The sequence below is a fragment of the Saccopteryx bilineata genome, chromosome 2 (assembly GCF_036850765.1).
Source record: "Saccopteryx bilineata isolate mSacBil1 chromosome 2, mSacBil1_pri_phased_curated, whole genome shotgun sequence".
NCBI classification, from domain to species: Eukaryota; Metazoa; Chordata; class Mammalia; order Chiroptera; family Emballonuridae; genus Saccopteryx; species Saccopteryx bilineata.
In genome coordinates, this window is record NC_089491.1 from 173,378,202 (window position 1) to 173,398,401 (window position 20,200).

Below are 20,200 nucleotides of genomic sequence, written 5' to 3' on the forward strand. Positions count from 1 at the left end.
GCTTCTCCACTCCTCTCCCTCTCCTTCCTCTCTGTCTCTTTCTTCCCCTCCCGCAGCCCCGGCTCCACTGGAGCAAAGATGGCCTGGGTGCTGGGGATGGCTCCTTGGCCTCTGCCCCAGGCGCTAGAAGCAACGCCCCGGAGGGGCAGAGCATCGCCCCCTGGTGGGCGTGCCGGGTGGATCCCAGTCGGGCACATGCGGGAGTCTGTCTGACTGTCTCTCCCCGTTTCCGGCTTCAGAAAAATACAGAAAAAAAAAATTGTGTTTTTGTCTTGTGTGTGTGTGTGTGTGTGTGTGTGTGTGTGTTTAGTCTGAGGGGAGGTTGTCTGCCTTTTTGGAATTATATCTGTCCCCCAAGGAGGGGGTTTCTGGGTCTCTCTGTCACTGTGTAGGGTCTATGTGTCTGTCCCTCTGGGAGCCTGGCTTACTCTGCTGGAGAAGAATAGGGAGGAACCTGTATAACCACCCTCCTAGTAGGTGGGCAGTGGTAGTCACCCCCTTCCCTGGGTTTGATGCTATGTACCACCATTCCCTCTCCCACAGGGTGTCTGAGTGATTGGCATTGGTTGGTCTCTCTAGCTTGAGCCATCCAGTCCCTACTTTGCCCTGCAGGATCTTTCAGAGAATTCAGCCCCATCATCAGGTGATTACAGCTGGAATCTCTCCCTCAGGGGCCCAAACAAACCTCCTGCCTTCCGCCCACAGCCTGCCCCACCCGCCCTGCCCAGGCCTGGGGTGCCTTGTTTAGCTCCCCTTTCTCCAACCTGCAGGTGCATTCTGTGCCCCAACCTGCTCTCCTGACTCATTTTGATAATGGGTTTAGAGAGACAGGTGCGGGAACTCTTCCTTAATTTCCTTGAGCTAGTTGGGGACTGGGAAGAGAAGGAGGGCTCAGGTGGCTGTGGATTGACTCACCATCAGTCTCCTCTCCCCCTCCCCCCACCCTCTCCTTCCTTTCCTGATTCATCCACTGGGAGCTACGGGAACTGTGGGAACAACTTCCTCAAGGAACAGTGGGAACAATAAAGACCCCAAATGCAGCTTCCTCTCTCTTAAGCTCCCTCTACCCCTCTGCCTCTTTAGCTCTTGTTCTTCATCCTCTTTCAGCAAGTCTACAGTGTTCAGCCCTGCTCTGGGAGTCCTGAGATCTTGGGAGGAAAGAGGGTACCAGATTGTGTCCAGGAAAAGTGCTGTGTTGGATCTCACTTTATCTTGTACCTACAGACCCAGAAGGAAGACAGCCTGTGTGTGTGTGTGTGTGTGTGCACGTGCGCACACGCATGTGTTTATTCATTTATTCCACAAATATCTACCCAGACCCTCTTGGCACTGTACCATGAGCTGAGGGTACAACAGTAACTTAGGGAAGACTAGGCAAATGGTTGACCTTGGGTTCAAGGATTCAGAACCCATGTTTTCTGTCCTCCAGCCTTGGGCAGGCCTTCACAATCACTCAAAGTGAAGAGAAGAACATGGGTGTCAGCTGCTCACAGGAGACCGAAATGGTAGGCTCCCTGTTGTGCTGTGCTTCTCAATCCTCGCATTGATTTCCCGCAGGAAGGAAGGAGAAAAGACTCAGAAGTCAGGGTTGCAGTAGTGGGGGATCCATGGCCAGTGTCTTTGTTACAAGAAACTTGTGCAAGGCCATGGGATTCCTGCCAGTTTTACATTCACCGAATTGCTCTTTCCTGGGCTTCTTCTAGGTTAGTGCTGAAATGGGCTCCAGGGTGGGAGCAGCTCTCTGCTGCCCCCACCTGAGTCCGGCCTGTAGGTGTCGGGTTAGGCCCGGCCCCCTCAGGGCCTAGCCACTCAGGTACGAGGCCCATCCCCCTCCTTTTGGGCTGCGCTCTCATTTATAAAGGGCCATCCTGTCCGCCACTTTGAAACTTCTTTTTGGCTCTTTCTCGAGTCTACTCCTGATTTATCCTCCTCGACTCCTCTCGTCTCCATCATGTCTACAAGGGTGACCCAGAAGACCTACAAGGTGTCCACCTCTGGCCCCCGGGCCTTCAGCAGCCGCTCGTACTCGAGTGGGCCCAACACCCGCGTCAGCTCCTTTGCCCGCATGGGCAGCGGCTACCGGGTTGGCCTGGGCGCTAACATGAATCTGGCCGGGGGCTTCGGTGGAGCTGGGAGTATGGGGCACAGCATCACAGCTGTCCAAGTGAACCAGAGCCTGCTGAGCCCCCTGAAGCTGGAGGTGGACCCCAACATCCAGGCTGTGCGCAACCAAGAGAAGGAGCAGATCAAGAGCCTCAACAATAAGTTTGCTTCCTTCATCGATAAGGTGAGGGCTCCCTCTGCGCTGCGAGCTGTGCCTGGGGCTTGATGAGGGTCCACGGCCTTTCTCTTCGTCGCCCTGTCGGTAGGCACATCTCCAGGTGCCACTGGCATCCTGCTGGACCCTACCCACGCCGGCAACCCTTTTTTCCAACCTATGACTCACTTCTCCTATGGACTTTGGTTCGGGCTGGCGCAAGGATGGGGAGGGGGTCTGGGCATCTTCTGATTCTAAATCTGGGGCTTCCTCCCTCACCCATCTCACTCCAACCCTAATTCTGACCGTGGATAACGCTTTCAGCCTGGAAGAACCCCAGCTGTTCAGCTATGGGGTGGGAGAGGAGCTTCTCCTCCAAGTTCACCTTTCTCCCCTAACCCTGTTCCAATAGCTTCTTAAAGGTGTCCCTGGGCGTTTTTTTATTTTAAGTTAGAGTTTGAGAAAGAACTGATGTCTTGATCCAAACGGGCAGATAATGATTGAAGCCTCTGGCATCGTAAGGCCTGAGTGTTGGGGGCACCAGGATGAGTCATGCTTGGCCCCTGCCCTGGAGCCTGCAGTGGGCGGGGCGAGGCTAGGCAGAGACCCGCCCCACAGTGGGTGTGGGGCTGAGGCCTGCCACCTAGGCTGCGCTGCTCCATCTAGGGAGCGTCTGGGGTTGGAAAGGGTATGTGTCAGGATAGGGTGAGGTGGGCGTGGGCGACGCCAGGGGTTGGCTTGAGGAAAGCCCATCCAGGATTCAAAGTCTCTGGCTTTGGCCGCCCTGCCCAGGCTTTAGGTCCTATTAAATCCCAGAGTTTATGGCTTTAGATAACGCGTCCGTCCGCCAACACCCCTCTCCCTACTTGGCCCTTGTCCCCTCTCTTTTCTTCTAGGCCCCACCCCAGTGGCCTGGCTCTATTTTCCCAAATTGTCCAGACCGCGTTTTGCTGCCGTGGGTAGGGAGTTCTGTTCCCTGCCCCAGGGGCCTCAGAGTGTTTGGAGGACTGGGCCCCTCCCTGCTGACTGGCTCTTGGGAGGCACTCTGGGAACGGAGGGTGGGAAATCCTGGGGCAGATTAGCACCTTTAGGAATTGGAAGTCCCCCAGGAAGCCCAGACTCCCTGTTCTTTGGAGAGGGCTTCTTAGTTCTTTGGCTCTATGCACCCTGACTTTGCTTCTTGACTGCGTTCTTGAGTTCTCCCCGCCAGTAGTTAAGCACAGGCTCTGACTCCAAATTCCTGGTTTCCAGTGTTCTTTTCCTTTGATGAACTCCTTTGCTGAATCTGATTTCCTCATCTATAAAATGGGCATGATAATCCCTAAATCAGAGGTTTTGCTTATTCAAGCATGTAATGTAGGAGAAGAGCTTAGCAGTCTTTAACCAAATGTTATAATCACTTATTTTTCATAACTTTGGGGCACAGTGACCTGGGGAAGAAAGGGATTTAGGCCAGACCCTTAAGTCAACCTTGTTTTTTAAGTCCTTCTCAATTAAAAAGAAACACAAAACAACAACTTTGGGTTGATTAAGGAAAAAATGTTCTTCTTGAAACTAATGTATTATATTTTTTAAACATTTCCTTCTAACATGCCTTAATTTTATCCTAAAATTTGCATTTCCTTGAGCCAAGGATCCCAGGACCTTTGTGTTTGGGGCAGAGGAGATTGTTGCAGTTTCTGGGGTTGGTATGGTGTGGTGGGGTACAGTAAGAGGGAGTCTTCCATTTTCAAGCAGATCTACTTAGTCCCTTGTCTTTTCTCTGGCCACAAATGACTTCTGCACAGATGGGGTTCCTAAAAGGACCTGCCCAAATTCCTCTGCGTCAGGGATAGTTAACCTTTTTATACCTACCGCCCACTTTTGGATCTCTGTTAGTAGTAAAATTTTCTAACCGCCCACTGGTTCCACAGTAATGGTGATTTATAAAGTAGGGAAGTAACTTAACTTTATAAAATTTACAAAGCAGAGTTACAGCAAGTTAAAGCATATAATAATAATTACTTACCAAGTACTTTATGTCAGATTTTTGCTGTTTGGCAGAATAAATCTTTATAAAACAACTTACTATAGTTAAATCTATCTTTTTATTTATACTTTGGTTGCTCCGCTACTGCCCACCATGAAAGCTGGAACGCCCACTAGTGGGCAGTAGGGACCAGGTTGACTACCACTGCTCTCTAGACCATTGCAGGGTTGAGGAGCCCCAGGCTTCTGAGAAGGAAAGCAACTCAAGCTTATGTAGCCTAGGTTAGTTGCAGTGTTTGGCTAAAACATAGGTTTTCTGACCCTTACTCTCTAGGCCTTACGGCTAATGTTTCCCTATAAAAGTCACTCCAAATAATAATGATAATGGTAATAGTTGACAATAGAACAATCTGCCTGGCCTGTGGTGGTGCAGTGGATAAAGCATGGACTTGGAATGCTGAGGTCACTGGTTTGAAACCCTGGGCTTCCCTGGTCAAGGCACATATGGGAGTTGATACTTCCTGCTCCTTCCCCACTTATCTCTCTCTCTCCTCTCTACAATGAATAAATAAAATCATTTTAAAAAAAGTTCACATTAAAGAAAAAAGAATAATCTACCATTTTTAAGTCTTATATAAAGTGTTAACACCTTGGCGATGGGCACACAATGCAGTGTGTAGATGATGTTTTATTAAGTTGTATACCTGAACTTCTACCCCAATAAATTCAATTAAAAAATAAAAATAACAAAGAAAAGTGTTACAACTTGGCTGTTTTTACTGATCTGTAATATACACTCTATTAAGTAAAACAGTTTCAACATGATTCTCCTAGCTATCTCCTTCCAACCATACACACTCATGTCCCCACCCCCAGAGTTAGAAAGACATGGCTCACTATCCCACTGACCAGGCTGTCTCTGTTAAGTCATTGCTAACTAGATCTGGGTTCTGGGGACCCACTGTTTGGGGAGTGGGAAACACTGCTTGCTTCCCCCCAGACTCTGAGCCTTGGCCTGACATGGACCTTTTCGTTCCCTCTTCCCTTGTGCAGGTACGGAGCCTGGAGCAGCAGAATAAGATTCTGGAGACCAAGTGGAACCTCCTGCAGCAGCAGAAGACGACTCGCAGTAACATGGACAACATGTTTGAGAGCTATATCAACAGCCTTCGGCGGCAGCTAGACACACTGGCCCAGGAGAAACTGAGGCTGGAAGCAGAATTTGGCAACATGCAGGGGCTGGTGGAGGACCTGAAGAATAAGTGAGCTGCCCTCCTCTGCACTGCCATCTGCCCAACTGAAGTCATCCTTTCTGTCCTACCCTAGGGTACTAGAGGCCTAAGACCCTATGGCCATCCACTTGTTGGACAATGCAACCTTATATAATTAGGGTGACCATGTGACCAGGTTTTCTCAGTACAATCTAGTTTATACCTATTGTCCTGGCATAATTGTTAACTACACCCACTCCCTTTTCACAGAACTGTCCAGATTTGGACACCAAATTATACATTAATATTTACGTGGTAGAACTCAGATGGGAGAGACAAGTAGCCAACTGTCCCCTGTTATATACCTATATACCTGGTCCCTTTTTATTCTTTACCTTAATTTTCTGCCCAGCCCTGTTGTCTGAGGTCTTATGTCAGTCACTGTTGCAAACTCTCCTAATATGCTTACTGTGTATAATCCAATGAGTATTCATGGATTTGGACTAGGCCTCCCCACTGGCTGATGAGCAGAAGGACTAGACCAGCTCTCTCATATCTTGCGTTTCTATGAACTGAATTTTCTAGATATTTTACCCCCCTCAGAAAACTCAGGACAACCTCCCGTTTGCTTTCGTCCTTTGATTCTACATCTTTTCTTTACCAGGTACGAGGATGAAATCAACAAACGCACAGAGATGGAGAATGATTTTGTCCTCATCAAAAAGGTGAGGGTGTCCTTTACCCCAATCATACACTGGAGGCTTAGGGACTCAGACTAAGGATTTTTGGGTTCTGTCCCTAAATGTTTTTATTAAGTAATGGGCCAACGTTTGAGTGCTTCTTAGATAGATGGTATAGAAAGAGTAGGCAAGAACAGAGAGGTAAGGAGGTGTATTTGGACAGAACTTGGGACATGGTTAAGAAAATGGAGCAATAGAATTGGAGGTCTAGCCACAGAAGATTTGCTAAAGGAGGAGGAGGAGCACTGTAGAAAGCAGTAAAGGTGTGTAGGCTGGGGACGCCGGTGTGATGGGGCAGAGGCTGGACTGGAGGATGAGGCCACAAAGTGAGGTGGAGAAGGCAACAGTTAGAAAGTTCCAAGTCTAGGCTATCAGGTGCTTCTGGGTTGGGGACCAGTGTGGGCACTCAGCTCAGGGGCCCTCCCCCCACACCCCCAGGATGTGGATGAAGCTTACATGAACAAAGTAGAGCTGGAGTCCCGCCTGGAAGGGCTGACTGATGAGATCAACTTCTACAGGCAGCTGTATGAAGAGGTATGTTCTTGTTTCGGCAACCCTATCAGAGGCTCCTCCCAGCCCCCAGTGCACCAACAGACAAGGGCCCACCACTGAATAATTGTAGTTACTGATACTGACTCAGCATTGATGTTCTCTAGTTCTGTCCACCACATGAGGGAGGGTTGATTGCCCCATTTCACAGATCAGAAAACATGCTCAGAGAACTGAAATAGCCTATCCAAGGTCATCCATCACACAGAGTGGTGGCCTAGTGGCAACTTGGGCTTGTTCAGTCTCAGAGCTTTTGTTCCGAGTCTTTGGGCTGTGGGAGCCCACTGTGGGCTCAGTTTTGGTAGCTGACTCATGGAAGGGCCTTGCCCCTCTGGTTACTCACCCAAAGCCAGATTTCCCTTTTTCCTAGCCTCGTTTCATCCTTACATTGTTCCAGGTTCCAGGTCTTTGGGCTATTTTACTACTTTAGGAGCTTTGCTCTCTCCCAGGTTCTCATATGCCCACTTGCTCCTCTCTTCTCTTGTTGTTCCTTAGCTTGTCCCCTAAGGAAGGTCCTTCTGCAAAAGAGGGCTCCTTGTATGCAGGGACAGGGTTTGACCACCTCTCCTCCTCACCATAGGAGATTCGTGAGCTGCAGTCCCAAATCTCTGACACATCTGTGGTGCTGTCCATGGACAACAACCGCTCTCTGGACCTGCATGGCATCATTGCCGAGGTCAAAGCTCAGTATGAGGAGATTGCCAACCGCAGCCGGGCTGAGGCGGAGACCATGTACCAGATCAAGGTAAGGAGCAGGGTCACGAAGCTGGTACTTCCTTCTGGCCAGTTCTGTGCCCCAGTTCATGAGCAGGGAGGAGAATTTCAAATGCCACTCTGCCTGCTATGAGCTGGGCCTGCCTAGTAGTTGCTGGGGAGATTGGGATGTCCCTGTGCCTGGAAATCTGGAAGAAGGCCTTCTGTGTGTGTGTGTGTGTGTGTGTGTGTGTGTGTGTGTGTATTTGAGGTGGAGGGAGCGGGGAGATGACCTGGGCTCTGGTGACTTGGTTGAGAGGGTACTTTCTCTCAGATGGGGGTCACCTTGGGTTCCAGAGGCTTCTCTTAATCTTCACTGCTCATCTCATCCCGACAGTATGAGGAACTGCAGACGCTGGCTGGGAAGCATGGGGATGACCTCCGTCGCACGAAGACAGAGATTTCTGAGATGAACCGGAACATCAGCCGACTCCAGGCTGAGATTGAGGGCCTCAAAGGCCAGGTATGGGCTGGACTGGCTATGAGAGGGGATCCTCAGACACATCCTGGTGAGAGGAAATAATGCAGGAAGGAGCGAGGGGTCTGGGGTTGGGGAAGGAGTCCTAGAGCAGAGCTTGGGAGTTGGAGGGGCAGCTACAATCCAGCTTCTGACTGTTCCTGGGAAACTGAGAGGTGCTGACAAGGTCCCTGGGGCCATGATGGGTCAAAGGGGGTTTGGAAGGTAGGTCTGGGAGGGGTTGCCACAAGCCTACTTTATCTTATGTCTTATATTTCAAGGTAAGGTTAGCACTTTAAGGAAGTCTAGAAAGCAGAGATCTATTCCAATTAGGGTGGAGATAATACCTTGTAGCTGAAAAATTTGTGCAGGAAGTGCTTGGAAGCTGCTCAAATTTCCCCATTCTGCTTCCTGCACTCAGCAGTGGGATTTTCTTTGGGCTGGGTGGAGTTGGATAGTCTAGGTCTAGAGGAGTGAAAAGGGAGAGAAGGGTGGGCGCAAGAGCAGGAGGCCACCACACTCTGCTCTGCTGACCTGTTCTCCCCCTACAGAGGGCTTCCCTGGAGGCCGCCATCGCTGATGCTGAGCAGCGTGGGGAGCTGGCCATCAAGGATGCTCAGGCCAAGGTGGCTGAGCTGGAAGCTGCTCTGCGAAACGCCAAGCAGGACATGGCCCGGCAGCTGCGTGAGTACCAGGAGCTCATGAATGTCAAGCTGGCTCTGGATGTGGAGATTGCCACTTACCGCAAGCTGCTGGAGGGCGAGGAGAGCCGGTAGGTGTGGGGATATTTGACTGGCCCTGTACCTTATCCCTGGGGTGGAGAGGGGTGGACCCTGTTGTCCTAGGACAGGGCCAGGAGTTGATCCTGACATCTGTGTCCTTTGGGTATAGGCTGGAGGCTGGGATACAGAACATGAATATCCATACCAAGACCACCACTGGCTACTCAGGTGAGTGCTCCTGCCTTAGGTGCAGGGCAGGAGGGTAGGGTCTTTTTACAAAGCCTCTATGCATTTCTTTCTTGTATAGCTGAGGAAGCTGGTGACCAATTAACTGTTTTGTCCATTGTCACATAGCTAATATCAAAGCTCTTTCTGGCCCTTTTCCTGGTATTCTGGACAGTCCTTGAGTAGTGAACCAGGGTGGTTCCCCACCCCAGGGGCTGGGGGGGAAGAAGGGGGCATCAGAACCTGATGTGTGCAGGACTCCTGTGCTCACATGGCTGCCTCTCCCTAACCAGGTGTGCTGAGCCCGAATCTCAACTACGGCCTGGGCTTTCAGGCCAACTTGGGCTCCAGCAGTGGCACTGGCTCCTTCAGCCGCACCAGCTCCTCGAAGACTGTGGTTGTGAAGAAGATTGAGACCCGCGATGGGAAGCTGGTGTCTGAGTCATCTGACGTCCTGCCCAAGTGAATGAATGACTACTGCAGTCTCTCCTGTCCTCTGAGCCTGTGGGGAGGGAGCTGGATGGGGAGCAGTACAGGAGACCCGCCTGAGCTCAGCCCCAGTCCTCAGCTCCCCCGTGGGGTGGGGCAGTTTTACTGCCTGGGGGACCAACTCTTACCTGTACCCTTAACTAAAAGCCAAATCAAGTGGCTTTTTTTTTTTCCAAAATAAAGTCTCAGCTGGCTCTGCCAACCCTGCTTGCTCTACGTGTAGCCCTTGTCCATTGGCTGGGTGAGAGATGGTCGAGAGGTCCATCCATGGAATCGGAAGCTAGAGGGCGGGGCTGGAGGGGCTGGTGGGCAGGAAAATCTGACCTTCCGGCTGTTCCCAGAGAGACTTCTTGGGTGAAAGCTGTTAGGCCTTGTTCATGAATGTGCTCTCAAATACCTTTTTTCATTTCATTTGTGTAGCAAGCCTGGGAGGTAGGCAGAGCAGGTTTCAGATGGTATCAAGAGAGTTTAGTGTCCCCACAGACACAGGATGTTGACATCAGGACTACTTAGAGGTAAGGAAAAGTCAGGCCCAGAAAGACCAAGTAATCGGCCTCATTAGAAAGTGACAGATGAGGACTTGCACCCAGGGCTGTCCAGTTCTCAGGGTTGTGCTCCCTGGCTTGGCACATGGTGTTTCCTTGGTGGCCAGAGATTTTTTTTTCTTTTTTTAAACTACTTTCATTCCTTTGCAGCCAGGGACCAAGGTGTCCTGGTTTTCCCATTCCTTCAGAGGCCCAGAGTCTGTCATTAGCAATTGGTGTATCACACCCACACTTTCTAGAAGCCAAGGTAGTATAGGACTTGATATTGGTAATTGGACTCTTCCTGCTCTGCTTGGTCAAATTGATCCTGCATTGCCCCTTGCCACCTCCTTTCTACCCTTTCACATGAGGTGTTCTTATCACCTACACAGCGCAGTATGTAAAGGCGTGTACATTCTGCCTGCGTGTGGGGGAGTGCTGTGTGTGTGTGAGTGTAATGGAGTTTGCCTATCTTTGCTGAAACAGTCTCCAGAGCTTACGGCAGGCACAGGCTTAGGATGCCACTGGGTGGAACAGGGAGCTATAGCTTTGCTTCCACTGCCACCACCACAGAGTTCTGGGCACACATGCTGACTCCTTAGCACAGGACAAAGTGGATGAGCCCCTAGCACAGCTGAGATGAGTGCATGTCAGACTTCCCGAAACACCAACAAGGAATAAACAAGCACATGTGGAGAGTACAGTAGGAGGGACAGCCTGGCACAGGACACTTGGGTTCTGGCCCTTCAGTGGGGTCTCCAGGGCTCCTGTCCCCGGGTCCTCATTTAAAGCTGCCTTCCTAGCTGCCCTCCTCGGGGGAACTGCTCCAGACAGCCCAGACATTCTGCCTACCCCCCACCCACCCCGCCCTCCCACCTAGGGCCAAGGCCAGGGTTTTGGACTGTGTCACAACAAAGGATGTCACTTTGATGATAAAACCAAGAACACCATTATCTAGAGCAGGGGTCTGGAACCTTTTTGCCACATATTTTAAAATGTAGTTCTGTGAGAGCCACACAACGACCTGTGTACTTTATGCATTATCCAATAAAAATTTGGTGGTGTCCCGGAGGACAGCTGTGATTGGCTCCAGCCACCCGCAACCATGAACATGAGTAGTAGGAAATGAATGGATTGTAATATATGAGAATGTTTCATATTTTTAACATTTTTTTAATTAAAGATTCGTCTGCGAGCCAGATGCAGCCATCGCAAGAGCCACATCTGGCTCGTGAGCCATAGGTTCCAGATCCTTGATCTAGAACTACAGCTCTATTTTGGCAGCTCACAGTAAGACATTCAACTTATATACAATCTGTCAAATGTAGATGTGTATATAACACAAATATCATAAAACAATCCCAACCTGCCCACTCATCGTGTATTGACTAGCCCTCTCAACCAGGCCTCAGGAAAACAGAATGGGTGGTGAAGAGCCCAGGGCCAGCCACCCCACTGAGAGGGAGCTTGCCCCTGAGGCCCCCAAGTCAATAATGTCAGTTTGTGCCTACATCCGACTCCTCCCTGAAGTGATCAGCATGTCTCATCAGGCCTTGCCCCAGGCCGTCCCCACTGAGTCCACAGAGCTCCACACCTCCAGTGTTTGCTCAGGTAAAGGCAGGAAAGTTCCAGGGAGCATTCCCTTTCCCTAATTTTTCTTCTTTTTACTTAGCATATAAATTTAGAATCAACTTGTCTAGATCTATAAATCATCCTGAATAGAATCAACTTTTATGGAGTTGCCTTAAATCTATAGATTCATTTTATAGGAATTAAAATCTTTATTATGTTGAGTCTTCTAATCCATGATCATGTTGTCTTTGTTTAATCTGTTCTGATTTTGTTCATTAGCATTTTGTAGTTTTCAGCAAATACTGTGCATATCTATTTTATTTTTGACAGTACGTATTATAAATGCAATTATTCAGAAGTTTTCGATTTCCAATTATTCATTGCTAGCATATAGAAATTCAGTTGAGTTTTCATGTTGACACATTACAACTAAGACTTTTTTTTTTTTTCTTTTTTTTTTTCATTTTTCTGAAGCTGGAAACAGGGAGAGACAGCCAGACAGACTCCCGCATGCACCCGACCGGGATCCACCCGGCATGCCCACCAGGGGCGACGCTCTGCCCACCAGGGGGCGATGCTCTGCCCATCCTGGGCGTCGCCATGTTGCGACCAGAGCCACTCTAGTGCCTGGGGCAGAGGCCACAGAGCCATCCCCAGCGCCCGGGCCATCTTTGCTCCAACGGAGCCTTGGCTGCGGGAGGGGAAGAGAGAGACAGAGAGGGAAAGCGCGGCGGAGGGGTGGAGAAGCAAATGGGCGCTTCTCCTGTGTGCCCTGGCCGGAATCGAACCCGGGTCCTCCGCATGCTAGGCCAACGCTCTACCGCTGAGCCAACCGGCCAGGGCCAACTAAGACTTTTTGAGGGCTGTGGAATTGTTTGGAATTTTTCTATGTAGAACTTGTCTTGTTTGCAAATAAGGACCATTTGATTTTTTTTCCCTTTTAATCTTGTACCTTTTATTTCATTTTCACGCATTATTGTACTGGCTAGGACTTCCAGTATGATGTTAAATAGGAGTGGTAAAAGTAGACATCTTTGCCTCATTCCCAATCATGGGAGAAGTCATTCAGTCTTTCACCACTAAGTATGGTGTCTGCTATATACCTTCTGTAGGTTCCATTTATCAGGTTAGGAAGTTTGCTTTTTTATTTTTATTTTATTTTATTTTTGGTCTTTTTCTGAAGTTGGAAACCGGGAGGCAGTCAGACAGACTCTGCATGCGCCTGACCAGGATCCACCCGGCATGCCCACCAGGGGGCGTTGCTCTGTCGCAACCAGAGCCATTCTAGTACCTGAGGCAGAGGCCATGGAGCCATCCTCAGCGCCCCAGCCATCTTTGCTCCAATGGAGCCTTGGCTGCGGGAGGGGAAGAGAGAGACTGAGAGGAAGGAGAGGGGGAGGGGTGGAGAAGCAGATGGGTGCTTCTCCTGTGTGCCCTGGCCGGGTATCGAACCCTGGACTCCTGCACGCCAGGCCGACGCTCTACCACTGAGCCAACCGGCCAGGGCTGGAAGTTTGCTTTTTAAAATACGAATAGATATTAAATTCTGTAAAATGCTTTTTGCATTAATTGATATCATGTTGATATTTTTCTTTAGACTGTTAATATGGCATATTACGTTAATTTTTTTTTTTTTTTTTTTAGTGAGAGAGACAGAGACAGGAGAAACAGGGACAGACAGGCAGAGAGGGAGAGAGATAAAAAACATCAGTTTTTCATTGCAGCTCCTTAGTTGTTCATTGATTGCTTTCTCATGTGCCTTGGGTGAGGGGTGCTACAGCAGAGCGAGTGACCCCCTTGCTCAAGCCAGTGAGCCTGTGCTCAAGCTGGATGATCTTGCGAGCAAGCCGGTGATCCTTGGCCTTTGAACGTGGGTCCTCTGTGTCCCAGGACAACGCTCTGTGCCACTGCCTGGTTAGGCCAGAATTCTTTTTTTTTTTTTTTTTTAAGACTATTTAATTTATAGAGAGGAGAGAGAGAGAGAGAGAAGGGGGAGGAGCAGGCAGCATCAACTCCCATATGTGCCTTGACCAGGCAAGCCCAGGGTTTTGAACTGGTGATTTCAGTGTTCCAGGTCGATGTGCTTTATCCACTGTGCCACCACAGGTCAGGCCAGAATTCTTGATATAACTGCAAAAACAGACAATTTCAAAGTGAGTGGGAGCCCAGGAGTCCTCATAGCTGTCTGGTTGCCCTAATCCAGGGGTCCCCAAACTTTTTACACAGGGGCCAGTTCACTGTCCCTCAGACCATTGGAGGGCCGGACTATAAAAAAGAACTATGAACAAATCCCTATGCACACTGTGCATATCTTATTTTAAAGTAAAAAAAAAAAAAAGGGAACAAATACAATATTTAAAATAAAGAACAAGTAAATTTAGGCCCTGGCCGGTTGGCTCAGTGGTAGAGCGTCGGCCTAGCGTGCGGAGGACCCGGGTTCGATTCCCGGCCAGGGCACACAGGAGAAGCACCCATCTGCTTCTCCACCCCCCCTCCTTCCTCTCTGTCTCTCTCTTCCCCTCCCGCAGCCGAGGCTCCATTGGAGCAAAAAGATGGCCCAGGCGCTGGGGATGGCTCCGTGGCCTCTGCCCGAGGCGCTAGAGTGGCTCTTGTCGCGACAGAGCCACGCCCCGGATGGGCAGAGCGTCGCCCCCTGGTAGGCGTGCAGGGTGGATCCCCATCGGGCGCATGCGGGAGTCTGTCTGACTGCCTCCCAGTTTCCAGCTTAAGGAAAAAAAAAAAAAAAAAAAAGAACAAGTAAATTTAAATCAACAAACTGACCAGAATTTCAACGGGAACTATGGGCCTGCTTTTGGCTAATCAGACGGTCAATGTCCGGTTCCATATTTGTCACTGCTAGTCTTAACAAGTGACATGGAGGGCTTCCGGAGCCGTGAGGCGTGCCTCTCGGGTCAGCGGAAGTAGTACCGTACCTGAGCCACGATGCGCTTTGCGGTGCCGCCAGATACAGTGCTCCTTTCACTGACCACCAATGAAAGAGGTGCCCTTTCCGGAAATGAGGCCAGGGTTGGATAAATGGCCTCAGGGAGCCACATGCGGCCGGAGGGCTGTAGTTTGGGGACCCCTGCCCTAATCCCTACCTTTATCTCAAACTTCATTCCTTACATTACCTAGCCTCGGTCACACTCCCTCATCCTCTCTCTCACCCCTGCGTACTCCCCGGGCCGCCACTGTCGCTTGTCCCCACCTGCTTCCCCAGCAGCAGCCCCTAATCACCCGGTGCTTCTCGCGCCGCAGCGCCCCTCACCCCCTCGTGCTTCCCGAGCAGCCGCCCCTCACCCCCAGGGGGCTTCCCGCGCCGCCGACCCTTTCCCCCGGCGTGGTTCCCCAGCCGAGCTCAGCCCCTCACCCCCGCGTGCTTCCCGAGCCGAGCTCAGCCCCGAGCCCCCGCGTGCTTCCCGAGCCGAGCTCAGCCCCGAGCCCCCGCGTGCTTCCCGAGCCGCCGTCCCGAGGCCACCCCCCCCCCCCCCCCGCGTGATCTGCTGTTGGCCACTCCCTCCGCCCGGGAGATTTCGGAATGTTGATTCCTCAGCGATTATGCCCCGTTATTCCGTGCGCTGGGCAGTGAAGGCGAGCGGAGCTCTGTCGCAGCGGCCTGTCCGCACGGTGGTCCCAGTGCTGGTGGGGCAGCCTTGCCTTCTAACCGCAAACTACTCCAAGGATCAGACTCTCAGGCTACCTGCCCTCCGGGGTCTGGCTCGGGAGCCACAGTCGGTGAGTACTGAGCGAGCCGTTGGAGAAGCTAGCAATCTAGCTGGTTGGCTTTTTTGGGGGGTGGAATGGGGCTGGGGTGAGTGTTTGTATGGCATGTCTTTGCTATTCTTTTTCTTGCAATCTTCCTGTGTCTTTTTGTTTGAGACGTGTCTTCCTCTATGGAAGGACACTTTGGTTGTTTCCATGTCCTGGCCACCGTGAATAATGCTGCAAGAACCATGGGGTTATATGTATCTTTCCGTATCAATGTTTTCGAGTTTTGGGGGTATATATCCAGTAGAGGCATTGCTGGGTCATGGGATAGTTGTATTCTTAATTTTTTGAGGAACCACATAAACCATACTTTCTTCCACAATGGTTGTACTAATTTACATTCCCACCGGCAGTGAATGAGGGTTTCTTTTTCTCCACAGCCTCTCCAACACTTATTACCTGTCTTGTTGATAAGAGCCAATGTAACACGTGCAAGGTGGTATCTCATTGTAGTTTTGACTTGCATTTCTCATATAACTAGTGACGATAAGTATTTTTCATATCTCTGTTGGCCATTTGTATGTCTTCTTGGGAGAAGTGTCTGTTCAGGCCCACTCCTCATTTTTTTTAATTGGATTGTTTGTTCTTCAAGGGAGTTTCTCTGGAGAGTTAGCTATGGGGTCTGTCTCTGCCACTCTCCTACTTGTGAGGTGAGGGAGGTGGGATATGGGAGGCTGGGGGACCACACTTTGGTTTTCTCTGTCTCTGCACCAAGTGCAGGCTGTGGACCAACCACAAGAACACTGGCCATAACCCTTTATTCTGCCGCTGCTTTGGCTTAGTATCACACTTCTTGCACCTCAGAGTCTCCACTCCTTCCAGCAGAAGGAGACTGGGGCACTCCAGGCTTGTAACCTCTTTGTATCCCAGAAGATAAAACCCAGACAGCCTGAGCTGTCTCTTTCCCGTATTCTGGCAGAGAAAAAACCCCCAGTCACTCTGGGAGCCAACTGTGAGTGTGTTTTATTTTCCATCTCCCTTTCCGACCCTTCCCACCTTTAGTTATTTAGGTGTGTAGATCTTTCAGGTGTGCCTGAGAGCCCAGCTGGAGTTTCTTTTCTGCATTAAAATTGTTCAGTTTGTTGAATTTTTTTTTAACTTACATAGTTTAATATACAATTCTGCTTTTTTAAGTTTTTCGAGATGGTAGGGAGTTGCCAGCATAGAGAGGAGGAAGAGAGAAAGCAGACGGATGGACAGTGTGAGCAGCTGGATGGAAAAGAAGCTGTTTGTTGAAATTTTAAGGGGAGAGATCAGGAGTATCTCTTACGCTGCCATTATTCTGATGTGATCCCCGATTATGTAAAGATTTACATAATTAAAAGCTTAAAACTATATAAAGTTTTACTCAGAGTAAATCTGATCCTAATCCTCCTAATCTCATTCCCACTCTTCCTCTATAAATAAGCATTGTCATTAACTTCTGGTTTGTCTTTCCTGTTCTTTTTTCTGTAAAAACAAACAAATCTGGGTCCTGGCCAGTTGGCTCAGTGGTAGAGCGTCGGCCTGGCGTGCAGGAGTCCCGGGTTCGATTCCCAGCCAGGGCACACAGGAGAAGCGCCCATCTGCTTCTCCACCCCTCCCCTTCTCCTTCCTCTCTGTCTCTCTCTTCCCCTCCCGTAGCTAAGGTTCCATTGGAGCAAAGTTGGCCAGGGGGCTGAGGATGGCTCCATGGCCTCTGCTTCAGGCGCTAGAATGGCTCTGGTTGCAACAGAGCAACACCCCAGATGGGCAGAGCATTGCCCCCTGGTGGGCATGCCGGGTGGATCCCAGTCGGGCGCATGGGGGAGTCTGTCTGCCTCCCTGTTTCCAACTTCAGAAGAATTCAAAATAAAATAAAATAAAATAAACAAATCTGTGTTCATGGTATATTATTATTTCCCTTTCTTTTTTACACAGTAGTTAACACATTTCATCCAGTGACCTGAAACTGTTTTTCATTTATCCACATCAGTCCACAGATACATTCTTTATTTTTTTATGGTTTCATGCCTTGTGTGTATTTACTAGTTTACCTGATCAGTCCTCTATGAATGGACATTTGATAATTTGCAATCATTTTGCTACTAGTTTTCTTCTTTTTTTTTTTTTTTTCATTTTTCTGAAGCTGGAAATAGGGAGAGACAGTCAGACTCCCGCATGCGCCCGACCAGGATCCACCTGGCACGCCCACCAGGGGCGGTGCTCTGCCCCCCAGGGGGCGATGCTCTGCCCATCCTGGGCGTCGCCATATTGCGACCAGAGCCACTCTAGCGCCTGAGGCAGAGGCCACAGAGCCATGCCCAGCGCCCGGGCCATCTTTGCTCCAATGGAGCCTTGGCTGCGGGAGGGGAAGAGAGAGACAGAGAGGAAAGCGCGGCGGAGGGGTGGAGAAGCAAATGGGCGCTTCTCCTATGTGCCCTGGCCGGGAATCGAACCCGGGTCCTCCGCACGCTAGGCCGACGCTCTACCGCTGAGCCAACCGGCCAGGGCTAGTTTTCTTCTTGACTCATAACTTTGAAAGAACTGTCAATGCATAGGGAGTTGCCAAAATAGTACTAGAGCCCCTTGGATGGTACACAATCCAAACAAGGGAACTGATGTTGACACACTATTGTAAGACCACAGAATTTACTCAGTTCTCATCCGTTTTTACATGCACTCACCCATGTGTGTGCTATGCGATTTGATCTTTTTTATAGAATTGTGTAACAATCACCACTACCACCATCATGATATAGGATACTCCCTCCTTGAGAGAAATTTCCTTTATAGCCCCATCTCCTCTCCCATTTGTCTCTACTCCCAGGCAGCCTCCAATCTGTTCTTTGTCTCGGTAATTTTGTCATTTTTAGGATGTTATATACAGGGGATCATCAGGTATGTCAACTTTTATGAAATTGGTTTCTCTCACTAAGCTTAATGGTCACGAGTCCTTTGTCAGATCCATACTTTGCAAATGTTTTTATTCAACCTGTAGTTTCTCTTTTATTCCCCCAACTTTAAGAGAAAGTTTATTTAGAAAGTCATAGAGGTAGAAGAAATGAGCTGTTGGAGAAATAGGCTCAGGAAACGACTTGACTTACAGAGATAAAGGAAGGGCCCTTGGAGCTTAGAGAGGCAAGGAAAGTGCACCTGGGGGAGGGCGTGCCCCACAGAGAGAGCCACCTGTACTTTGTCTTTGCATTCTCTTGACAGGGTCCTCTAAAGAGCCAACGTTCTAAGTTTTTTTTTTAATTTTTATTAATTTTAACGGGGTGACATCAATAAATAAGGGTACATATATTCAAAGAAAACATGTCCAGGTTATCCTGTCATTCAATTATGTTGCATACCCATCACCCAAAGTCAGATTGTCTTCTGTCACCTTCTATCTGGTTTTCTTTGTGCCCCCCCCCTTCCCCCCGTTACCACCACACCACTCTTGTCCATGTCTCTTGGTCTCGTTTTTATGTCCCACCAATGTATGGAATCATGCAGTTCTTGGTTTTTTCTGATTTACTTATTTCACTCCATATAATGTTATTAAGATCCCACCATTTTGTTGTAAATGATCCGATGTCATCATTTCTTATGGCTGAGTAGTATACCATAGTGTATATGTGCCACATCTTCTTTATCCAGTCTTCTATTTTTTTTTTTTTACAGTGATTAAGGCCTTTAAGCAAACTCTTGGCCAATACAGCAAGAATCAACGTTCTAAATTTTGATGAAGTTGTTTTTATATTTTTTCCTTTTTTGAGTTGTGATTTGGCCTGACCAGGCAGTGGTGCAGTGGATAGAGCGTCAGACTGGGATGTGGAGGACCCAGGTTTGAGACCCCGAGGTCGCCAGCTTGAGCGCAGGCTCATCTGGTTTGAGCAAAGCTCACCAGCTTGGACTCAAGGGCGCTGGCTTGAGCAAGGGGGTCACTCGGTCTGCTGTAGCCCCACGGTCAAGGCACATATGAGAAAGCAATCAATGAACAACTAAGGTGTTGCAACGTCCAACGAAAAACTAATGATTGATGCTTCTCATCTCTCCGTTCCTGTCTGTCTGTCCCTGTCTTTCCCTCTCTCTGACTCTCTCTCTGTCTCTGGGGGGAAAAAAAAAGATTGAGTTGTGATTTGGTGTCATGTCTAAGAAGTAGGTCCTGAGTATTTCTTCTCTGTTTTCTTCTGAAAGCTGTTTAGTTTTACATTTCACATTTAAACCTGTGACCCATTTGAATTAATTTTTATATAAAGTATGAGATTTAGATTGAAGTTCAATATTTTGCAATTGTTTCAACAGGATCCTTCATGTATTGAATTGCATTTATACATTTGTCAGAATCGATTGACCGTGTTTGTGTAGATCTGTGTTTGATTCTGTATTTATTATGTTCCAGTGGTCTCTGTGTCTATTTTTTCTTTTCCTTTTTTTTCCTAGAAATTTTTATTTATTTATTTATTTATTACAGACTGAGTCAGAGAGTGGGATAGACAGGGACAGACAGACAGGAACGGAGAGAGATGAAAAGCATCAATCATTAGTTTTTCGTTGCACGTTGCAACACCTTAGTTGTTTATTGTTATGTGCCTTGACTGCGGGCCTTCAGCAGACCGAGTAACCCCTTGCAGGGGCCAGTGACCTTGGATTCAAGCTGGTGGGCTTTTGCTCAAACCAGATGAGCCCGCGCTCAAGCTGGGGACCTCGGGGTCTCAAACCTGGGTCCTCCGCATCCCAGTCCGACGCTCTATCCACGGCGCCACCACCTGATCAGGCTTTTCTAGAAATTTTAATGTGGTCTGGGATTGAGATTAAAAAAATTTTTTTTTAATATATTAATTTTAGTGGAGGAGGGAAATAGGGGGTAGGAGAAAGCGTGTGTGTATGTGAGGGGGGGCAGGAAGCATCAACTCCCATAGGTGCCTTGACCAGGCAAGCCCAGCGTTTTGAACCGACGACCTCAGTGTTCCAGGTCGATACTTTATCCACTGTGCCACCACAGGTCAGGCTGTGTCT

At 49.1% G+C, this 20,200-nt stretch overlaps 2 protein-coding genes and 1 long non-coding RNA gene across 3 annotated transcripts in view; 2 read left to right on the forward strand and 1 right to left on the reverse strand.

Moving 5' to 3' along the window:
• The first annotated feature begins 1,850 nt into the window (after window positions 1–1,850).
• On the forward strand, window positions 1,851–9,573 carry KRT8 (keratin 8). Its single transcript, XM_066258622.1, has 9 exons — window positions 1,851–2,287; window positions 5,279–5,487; window positions 6,101–6,161; window positions 6,615–6,710; window positions 7,306–7,470; window positions 7,816–7,941; window positions 8,487–8,707; window positions 8,827–8,885; window positions 9,176–9,573. The coding sequence occupies exons 1-9, from the start codon at window positions 1,952–1,954 to the stop codon at window positions 9,346–9,348; spliced, it is 1,446 nt and encodes a 481-aa protein (XP_066114719.1). The 5' UTR covers window positions 1,851–1,951; the 3' UTR covers window positions 9,349–9,573.
• Window positions 9,574–13,113: 3,540 nt separating this feature from the next.
• On the reverse strand, window positions 13,114–14,344 carry LOC136323061 (uncharacterized). The gene is made up of 2 exons (XR_010728909.1): window positions 14,249–14,344; window positions 13,114–13,597 (listed from the first exon to the last, which is right to left on the reverse strand). It is a non-coding gene; the product is annotated as an uncharacterized lncRNA (long non-coding RNA).
• Window positions 14,345–14,992: 648 nt separating this feature from the next.
• LOC136324997 (maestro heat-like repeat-containing protein family member 1) overlaps window positions 14,993–20,200 on the forward strand; it is an 88,898-nt gene continuing 83,690 nt past the window's right edge. The window contains exon 1 of the mRNA XM_066258625.1: window positions 14,993–15,202. Coding sequence (XP_066114722.1) covers window positions 15,026–15,202 — 177 coding nt within the window. The 5' untranslated portion in view covers window positions 14,993–15,025. The remainder of the gene's footprint in view (window positions 15,203–20,200) is intronic.